Source organism: Helicoverpa armigera, chromosome 1 (assembly GCF_030705265.1).
Source record: "Helicoverpa armigera isolate CAAS_96S chromosome 1, ASM3070526v1, whole genome shotgun sequence".
In the NCBI taxonomy this organism is placed as follows: domain Eukaryota; kingdom Metazoa; phylum Arthropoda; class Insecta; order Lepidoptera; family Noctuidae; genus Helicoverpa; species Helicoverpa armigera.
Genome location: NC_087120.1, coordinates 17001331 through 17011406, shown reverse-complemented (window position 1 = coordinate 17011406; position 10076 = coordinate 17001331). Strand labels below are relative to the sequence as shown.

At 43.4% G+C, this 10076-nt stretch overlaps 1 protein-coding gene across 8 annotated transcripts in view; it reads right to left on the bottom strand.

Moving 5' to 3' along the window:
* The window catches only part of LOC110381715 (E3 ubiquitin-protein ligase MYCBP2), a 180219-nt gene that overhangs the window by 146743 nt on the left and 23400 nt on the right, over positions 1-10076 (bottom strand). For 7 of the 8 annotated variants that reach the window (XR_010276861.1, XM_049837168.2, XM_049837190.2 and 4 more), the window contains 7 exons: positions 8391-8634; positions 7029-7189; positions 6702-6876; positions 5899-6020; positions 5228-5332; positions 4442-4611; positions 2690-2828 (listed from right to left, as the gene is read on the bottom strand). Coding sequence is in view for 7 of the 8 variants with exons in the window: in XM_049837168.2 (XP_049693125.2) it covers positions 2690-2828; positions 4442-4611; positions 5228-5332; positions 5899-6020; positions 6702-6876; positions 7029-7189; positions 8391-8634 (1116 nt within the window). In the remaining variant the exon portion in view is untranslated. The remainder of the gene's footprint in view (positions 1-2689; positions 2829-4441; positions 4612-5227; positions 5333-5898; positions 6021-6701; positions 6877-7028; positions 7190-8390; positions 8635-10076) is intronic. The other variant, XM_049837178.2, reaches the window with a different exon arrangement.

Genomic DNA, 10076 nt, shown 5'->3' with positions numbered 1-10076 from the left:
TGTTGTAGCAATATTGTATTGTCTTACTATATGTATGTACTTGCTGAGAGCTGCTGCGACTTGTGCACGAATTTGACATTTGGCGACTCGACCTGCGGCCATTTGAACTTACTAATGCTATTCTATTAGCAGCCATATTGCGTACAAATAAGAATAATGGTTTATTGGTAACGTGGCCATTTACTTGTTACAAACAGTCACTCAACATTGATACATGTCGTATAGCCACAACGGCAACGTTATTTACCGCTCTAACAATGAACTCATATGCGGTCCGGCGAGGACAGCCCTCAACTATGTGCAGCGCTGCTGCCATTGCCAGCATGCTGCCACTCGAAATTACGGAATAATACTGACTAATTCGTTAACTTGTGTTTTACAGTAATAACTATTATATAATGTTTGGTTTTACTCAGTCCTTGATGCGAATAGCGACACGATATGTTTCTAATGGCAGTGAGCGTGTGCTCGACGGTAGTGGAGCACACAGAGCAGCATATAGCACTCACTAACACGCGACTGATGAAGTCCTGGTGTCCAGTGGTGCACGACATCCATATTGCATCCGTGTTCTAACGTCAAGTGCAACATTCTGCAGAGCTACATTCTATTATGTGGTGCTATTTAAAAATTATTAATCTTTTACAGCTTCGTTTTTCAGTATCTGGCGATAAATAGTACCCGTTGCCCCCTTGTTGCGAATAATTCTCTGGGGGCATTTTTGGCTTCCTAGCCGATTAACCACCGGCTGTTCTCATACAGCGAGCGGCGCAGGACATATTATAGTGCACAAACATTTGCGCAGACACAGGTGCACTTCATAATCCTTCACTGTCAAACCCCGATGGGACACACAACGAGATTAGGCGCAAAAGATGTAGTGCTCTCCGATACACGAGAGAACCAACCACCATCTTCCAGGCACCGGAATGCGTTGGGAAAACCCACAAAGCGGTTCCGGCCCGACCCGGGATTCAACCACAATGAAATACATACATGCTATGTTATTCGGGAAGAGTGAAGCTTCCCAACAGTGAAAGAATTTTATAAGTCGATCCGGATCCGTTAGGGTATAATTTCTTCCCTCTTTATTATATTATTTAGTATATTAGTATATAAACCTCGCATATGCGAAACAACCACATAAATATGTTTAACGTAGATATGTTTTATGTACATAAACAATACATATTAGTATATTTTGTGTGTCTGAATTAGTTTTGTAGTTATGTTACAGCCATAGTGATTAAACAGGTATTATACATATTGACTCGTAATTATATGTATTACCCAAATTGACTAGACAATGTGATGCATTATTCACTTTATCCAGTTATTATTCTTAATAGCTGGTCAACGTTAGCCAAAGTAATAAATATTGTATAATCAACTTACTACTGAGTAATGCTTCAAAACGGCTTAAGTATTAGCGACTTTTTAATATAAGAAATCATCAAACTCAGACGCTTACTGGCAAAAACCCCGCGGGGGTTTGCTGACTCTCTTTGAGGAGCGTGTTGTCTCCAAGGAGACGGGAGACGATGAGCGACCCGACACGGCAGCCCACAGACCCACGATGGCCGGAAGTCGTCTCTCGACACCCGACAGTCGTTGGATCTTCCACGTCCACTGCAGCGGCTGGGATGAGAGGTGCGAACTCTCAATCGTTCCGCCGCCTCCTTCCCTAGCATGACTGCTTCGCAGAAGGAGACGACGGCATCCCATCCCCTCTCACCCCGAACCATGGCTTGAACCAGGGCCGGGCGCGAGAGGTCGCCGCTGTCGATTGCCTTGACGAATTCACGGCGATGCCCTTCCTAAGCAGGGCACAACTGGACTGTGTGCTCCACCACGTCCTCCGAGCCGACCGCACAGTGGTGACATCCGGGCGCCACCTCTACCCTATGCGTTTCCCCCCAGCGCAGTGTCTCTTCGTGCCAGTAGTACAGGCGCATTACCGACCGACCGACCGACTTTCGATGCTGATACTTGCGGTATCTATCTAACTAGCCTTTTGGCGTTGTATTAAGGTCGGCTACCAGACACTTGACAGATATTTAACATGAAATTATAATCTTTACCTACTTGTTTTATTACATTATCCAAGTGTTTGAAGATATCATAGAAGATTGCTAGTTAATGTGATTATTTTTGTGTCACTTTATCCAAATTCAGTAGATATTATAGATAATGGCTAGATGATATATGTAACATGCAGATTTATTACTTTGGCTGTAACAGTTATACTATTTATTATATCGGTGACTGGTTATTATGACGCAGGTATCGCATCGGCTTTTAAAATCGAAGACTTAACACGCGTAGTATGAATCCGAAACATCAAAGTAACATATTTTGTTATATTAGGTATACAAAGAGGTTGAAGTTATTTTCATTGACCAATTATATCGAAACTAAATATAATAATTTCATAGCATTTTGACCACAAATATTTAAAACTCGAATTCGTCATCTATTTCATTGTGGTAGAGGGTGATATTGTATGTAGGTACTACTTCAGCTATTTTATGTTTTATGTACCATTCAGGTTAAAACATGAAAGTAAATTTATTGATCTGTAGCAAGCAAAACAATAGGCCACCGTAAAACGTGGGCAAACTGTTTGATGTAATGAAACTAGCACAAGTAGTTCGGTGGAGTATTGAGTATAGAGGAAGAGTTGACTCACCGCATGAGCGGCTGCGCGTCGAGCACCTGGTGCACGGTGGGCGGCGAGGAGAGCTCGAGGCCGCGGGCCAGCAGCAGCGCCTCGCTGGAGTCGGGCGCGTCGCCGTCCGCGCCGGCCGTCTGCACCTCCACCAGCGTCGCTGCGCACACACGGCCATCGTCACCACCACCTCTAGCACAGTACCAGCTGCCTGGACCCCGCCCAAACTCCCGATACATATCAACACCAATTGTAATCCATAAGGCTTCAGGTTGCGCCATTTTTTAAGGTTTTACAACAAATATGTATAGCCAAAATTACGCTTTATGCGGCGTATAATACCCGGTAGCAAAATATTATTAAGAGGACGATGGACAAACTTCTATGGTATACCCTGAGATATCAGCGGCCTGTGACGATTTTGATACGCAGTATGGTTCTATAATTACTTTTTCGAAGTTCTATTCCCGTGGTGTAATGTGTAGGTAATATATACAGAATAAAGTAAACATCCAATGTTACAAATAATTGAGACATTGTCTTAGCTCATACATTTCTGATGCACAAATATGCGAATATCTCTTTCCTAAACATCCCACGGGACATTGTAGACATTGTAAAAGTTATTCCGATTTCTAGAGCTATCATTTGATACCAATTTCATGGATGGCCGCCCATAGCCCAGGAACGCCCAGTCTCCTTTGCTGAGCTATTTTGAACGATATACCGAACAAACAGACAGACAGAAAATATTTATTATAATTTTAGCATTAACACAAGAACAACATCTTTATCTATTTGTGTAGATATAAAATATTCACAGTCTTTCTACTAATTAAACAAAATGACTAATCTATCTGCCGCCTACGTTGCACACATTAGTACCTACGGCTTTTATTATTATTTTCTTGACCTTTCGTGATAAGCGTTTATTTAGGTTTTAGAATTAAAAAAATATTAAACGTTATTATAATATAGAGGCATCAAGGTATAAGTCAAGTATATAGGCGATTAGCATGGCACAAATGTCGTGCGACCAATACAATAGGCCCGTGACACCTGCGCCGGCGCACGCCGCTGCAATAATAATTTTGCCGGATTATCACAAGTAAATCTTTATCAATACTGTCTTTATAAATGTCTTGGATGTTATTTATACAAAGCATATCACGTTTCAAGCTTTTTGTGTGAGCTTCTAGTCTAATTAATCTACGGGAGTTTACCAAGGGGATATTGCCAGGTTTTTCTTCTTTATTTACACACACTGCATTTAACTTGCACCTTCGTCCGCGTTCTAAGACCTAATTTCATCTTAATCGGTTCAGCCTTTTCAGCAAGTAAGCGTAACAAACAAACCGGTTCCACATTCATAATATTGTTAGTGCGAAAAGGTAGTTTGTATCAGGAGATATGATGTATGTGGGTAGTGCCTGGGTCTTGTTATAATAAGCGCAAATCAACGATTCATGTTTTGGCTGTGTACGCTAAACAAGAAGCTACACAAATAGTTTGGCAAGGTTGCCGTAGTAGATGTAACGGTCACAACTGAATGTTAACTAACAATAATATCGTATTTATGATGAGATGATAATACAGGGGTCACGTGTTGAGACAGAGCTCAAGGTTGGTCAAAGGTGAAGCGCTGTCTGAACGTTCACACTAGTATCATAGTGGATGCATAAATAGATGAGCGACCGTCCACATTATAAGAAGTTCGTCCATGTTTCGTTTTTAAATTGTGCGAGGTGTTAGTATAGCGTGATGTGTACTGACAGAAGGAGAGCGGCGGCAGGTCGATGTCGGGCGCCAGCAACTTGGAGGCGCCGGCGGCGGCCGCGTGCACCAGCTCCATCTCCAGCGCCGCCAGGCCCTGGCGCGCCGTCGTCATCGGCGCGTCCGAGTAGCCCACGCACAGGCAGCGGAACCCGAACCGGTTCTCCTCACTGCACACAACCATGTCTTACGTTTTTCTTGCCTAATTACTTTGCACATGTCAAATCACTTTTGTTCCTACATTTTGACTTTCATATTATCGATAGTATCCAACCTCAAAGCGTCAAAGATAGTTTGGGAAAACTAGTAAACATGAGACAAGTATTAAATTCATGTAACGATTCAACACAATATTCAAACAAACCATCCCAAATTAAAAATCTTTAAAACTAGCAAATTATTCGTTGAGTTATGTTACGCGTGCTACAGATTGTTTAGTTAGCGTATACTACAATAACTGACAAAATAAGGTATTGTGAAGCCACTTATACATCCTCATCCTCCGAGCCTTTTCCCAACTATGTTGGGGTCGGCTTCCAGTCTAACCGGATTCAGTTGAGTACCAGTGTGCCTCAAGGAGCGACTGCCTGTCTCACCTCCTCAACCCAGTTACCCGGGCAACCCGATACCCCTTGGTTAGACTGGTGTCAGACTTACTGGCTTCTAATTACCCGTAACGACTGCCAAGGATGTTCAATCGCAGCCGGGACCTACAGTTTAACGTGCCATCCGAAACACAGAGCAAACCACTTATAGAAGAAAAAGTTTTATTGTAGTTATACTTACTTGTTGGACTTATTGTATTCAGTCAAATAGTCGGAGGCTGTCTCGAGCGAGAAGATGACTTCGTTCCCGGGGATGAGCAGCGCCTTCTGCGGCCAGTCGTTGGCGCTACAACACCAGCACGCGTCAGCATCACGCTCTCATAGCAACGAGCGTTGCGTAATGTAAAGCGTCACAGTATTTTTGTAGAATCACATTGAGGTTTTTTATATTTTCATCAGTTAGAATCACCGTCGAGGATCTACAATGACCTACTTAGTTACGGTTATCATTTATAGACTCTGAGAGGGTTCTGATTTTGGAAGATAAGATTGAAAATAGGCTTAAGGATTGTTCAACCGAGCTTTCCAGTCAGTCGTCCAGAGTCCAGAGCCTTTGCCCTTCAGTGGGATATTTCATATTGAGAAGCTACACTATGGCGTCACAATGACGTTATGTAATGTATGTCAGGCGTTAGAACCTGTCCAAAAAGCGCGATTTGTGCGCGCGTCCACATGCTGCGAAATCATGCGCGATGTCGCATGCATGTGATGCGGCGGATTTGGTCAGTTATAAGCACGAACTCGCACGCAGTACTTGCAGCGAGCTCGTCGAGACTCCCGCTCATTGCAAGCGTGGGAGGTAACGCGCGAGAGCATCTGGACGGAATGAATGGCTGCTAGTGGGGTGCTCACTTGTTGGCGAGGCGCGGCGTGACGCTGACGTAGGAGCAGTTGTAGTGCATGCAGCCGGCGTCGGCGTCCGCGTCCTCCGCCAGCTCCTCCACCTCGCCCGCGCCGCTCAGCTGCACCAGCCGCTGCACACACGCGACCCGCTCAGAAACAACTCCACAACCCCCTCCCCCCCCCATGGTCAACTAGGGTGTGGGGTGACTGTCACCGGCCTACTACCATCATTATTTTTACTATCCTTCATCTTTACATTTATTTGAATAAAAAAAGACCAAGGCACTAGGAATGATGTTTGTTTTTCTAAGGATTCCACTTGAAATGAAGCAAAACATTATAATTAAATCACCAGTGACAGTCCTGTCAGCTAGCTATGTCCCCGCTACCCGCGCGGTCCATGGGAGTGTTACTAAGGAGTTTTCCAAATGACCTCGTGTGTTCATAAGTTATTTTGTCTCAAAACTTATGAACACACGAGGTATAAGCAAGTACAAGTGAAGTTAATGCATATCACTGCTGCTGTACACTAGGCTATTTGTATGTACCGGACAGCTTTAGCCGCCGCGGCACTCCTACAATATGCATGACTGCTACAATGAATGAAATAACGCGAGCCTGAAGTTTGCGTCATATACCTACTTTACAAAGCTTCTGAAGTCTTCACCGGTTCAAAACAATGGAGAGTTGATTGTCGTTTGAATAAGTTCGCGTATACCTAATACCCGCGGTAAGTATAAGCAGATGGCGTGGATATATATTGATAGATATAATAGTAAAATGAATGAGGTGAGTGATGGACGAGCCTCTACCTTATATACCTTTCTGAAAGGCGGGTCGGAGACGCGCACCTCGTCGGCGCAGTGGCAGCGATGCTTGGGAGTGCCGGCCACCGCGTACACCGTCAGCGAGTCCTCGGGCTGCGCCGTGATGCTGCGCGGATCCATCTCTAGCACCACCCACGACACGCTGCGCGGGAACAGCACCCTGACAACGCAATACTTCACTTCATAATATGTATCAATAATAAGTTTCTGGGTACTTTAGACTACAATTTAATTACGATTTAGAAACAAAAAAAAATAGTGAAAAACGTGTAGGAAGTAAGACAAAGTGTATTGGTGGTGGTGGGGCAGTACCGCATGTTGGTGACGGTGGCCTGCTTGTAAGGGTGGTCGCTCTCCAGCCACGTGTAGTAGTGGCCGGTGGTGCTGGCCTCCTCCGGGCCCGGCAGCAGCAGGTTCAGCGCCGCCACGTGCGGCAGCAGCGCGTGGATCTGCTCCAGCAGCTTGATCACGCTCTGCTCGACACACAATGTTCCATATGCATTTATAAGCATCACGCAATTCACTCACCACAAATGCTAAGGCATTCACAAACTCTATTATTGATTAATAATGGCGTCTAAAGCCGATTTCGGCCACGATAGCCGGCCGAAAAAGAGATCAGCCAACTGCGCAGGACATTTATAGTGCATAAGCATTTGCTTGGACACAGGTGCACTCACTATTCCTTCACTCTCATAGCCCGATGGGACGGCAATCCAACACGACCGGAAAGAGATGCTCTCCGTTGTACGGGTGAATCAATCACCAACTTCCAAACTTATACGGGCTGCTTTGCAAAAGCTTTAGAAAACCCACAAAGCGATTTCGGCCTGACCCGGGAATCGAACTAGTCTCTTTATGGCTTGCTAGTGACTGCAGTACTTCTTACATTTTCTACTTTTGTTGAATAGCTGCAAGCACGTCATACTCCCTTAGACGATATGGCCAGCGGTAGCGTTGGGGGTCGGGTTGTCCCCTTCCTTCAAAAATGTGCGAAGGGGGCGATGGCTGATCCTCGCGTTATGCTCGTAAACGGGTGTTGCTGGCGGAACCAGGTCGTGTTGGTGGCTATTGAGACTTTATAAATTGTAGTATGATTTTATATTAGCTTTTTTGGAGAAAATAATAATACTGTAGTCCTAGCAGGTACACCTTGTTTGTGTTGTACAGCTACAACATAACCATCTGCGCATGTGGGTGGGCACGCCGATTTTATGCTTATATTAAAAATACATTTTTATTTTATTAACAGGAGGCTTTGGATACACTTAATAGACTATAAGTAATGCTTGAGTACTTAGTCTTTATAGGTGTAAATCTGTGTGCTAGCCTACTTGTGTTAAGTTTGTTTTTTTTTTCTTTCTTAATTTTATATAATGGTTATCATGTGATAATGATATTTTTATTTGACTTGTTTTGCATACATTCTGGTTCTTCAAACCTTACACAGACATGTGTTGCTGGGGAGTTTGTTGGGCCACTTCTTCTTCCCAGCAAAAACACATAGGAAGTGGTGAAGGGTGGGCGTTTTGGGGCTGTCTTTTGTTTTTGACGTTTGAAAATTGCTGCAGCCTAATTTGAATAAACGATTTTGAGTTTGAGTTTGAACCCGAGACCTCGGGTACAGCAGCCGCGATTGCTACTAATGATTAGCCAATTGAAGAGAATGTTTACCTTTGGGTCGTCGAGGTGGTCGAGATGCGCGAGCGTGTAGGGCAGCAGCACGGAGACGGCGGGCGAGGCGTGCAGCGCGGCGGCGCGGCGCCGCAGCTCGTCGGGCGCCAGCTCGCTGCGCAGCGCGCTCAGCAGCTCGGCCGCGCGGCCCAGCACCGCGCCCGCCGCCAGCTGCGCCAGCCCGCGCAGCGACCCCGCCAGCCCGCGCCCGCACTCCATCGCGTTCGACACGCACTTCGACGACCTGCATCACATCAACCACCTTGTGCAACTCTTCTTACTGACTAGCTTTTAAAACTGTATCTGTCATGGAGAACAAAATTACTAGCGGAGGTACCACAACGGAAAATTGCCTAAATCAGTAGCGCACCAGAATGCGTGTGAGCGGGGGACTAGGAACGTTACTGTTTTCGCCCCTCTACGCCTTGTTTGGACTCGACCATTTTTTTGTAATACCAAAAATCATTGATAGATGTCCCAAACAACCCTCATCTCCATCGTCGTCATTCCCACCATATAAGTTTGACCTAGAAGAAAGCGGCTGGCCTAGGAACATTATGGCATCTCCGCTTATCTTTCCTTTTCGTCTATAACACGGAGATGCCCTAAAGCAGGTAGCTCATACGTCTTCAAGTATGGCAGTGGCTGGACACCGCCCATATACCGTCCTTCACATCAAACTGACATCTTGTCATAGTTGTATTTTTACCACAATTTCAACAGATTTTATTTGTTACTCGACTAGCTTCTGGCAGCGACTTCGTCCGCGTTAGATTCGGACTTTGTGCAATGAGAGAAAGAAATAAAATGTAAACTATTAATAGGTAATATGTAATTTAAACGAATATTTGAACAATACCAAAATAACTAAATACTTACATATTTTATAAAATAACGACAAAAGAAATATAAAAACAACATTTAAAGACTTAATTAGTCATCAAAACAATTACACTGGTCAACAGCATTTTTGGTGCAAAGGTGAAATATACAATTTCTTGTAGAATATTTGGTACGTAATCGAAGTTCAGAACATAAAGTTGCACTTGCACGTAGGGATTCAGAGATATACCCCTCCTAAAGTACGAAAAACGATATTAGAATAGAATAGAATAATAGTTTATTTGCAACGGAATGTAGGTACAATATAAATACAGATGTTACAAAAATGCAATTGGCGATCCTTGTACATTCTACCTTAACTTAGGCATGCAAAATTAGGAACTTTGATTAATTACAATAGGTTAATACATTAGGTTAATAACAATATTAAAATTGGATGCTATACAATGTATATTTTATCACTTATAAATTCAGAGATGGAATAATAACATTTCTTTAATAAATAGGATGTTAATTATTTTTTAAAGATTGACATGGGCTCATTTTTAATGCTATCTGGTATTTTGTTGAATATAACCGGGCACATACCTAGAACACTTTTCTTAAATAAGGCTGTCTTATGCTTATTAACACACAAGTTGTTGGTATATTGCTTTCTTAGTGGTCTTTTCCTATTTTCTGACAATTTAGTAAAAAGATGCATATTTGATTTTACAAAGACAGCTATTTCGAGAATGTACAGTGATGGAAGCGTTAGTAAGTTTAGGGATATTTTTAACGATATTTGTCAATTTTTTTTAATGACAAAAAAAATTGTTTTTTAGTTTCTATCTATAGCATTAT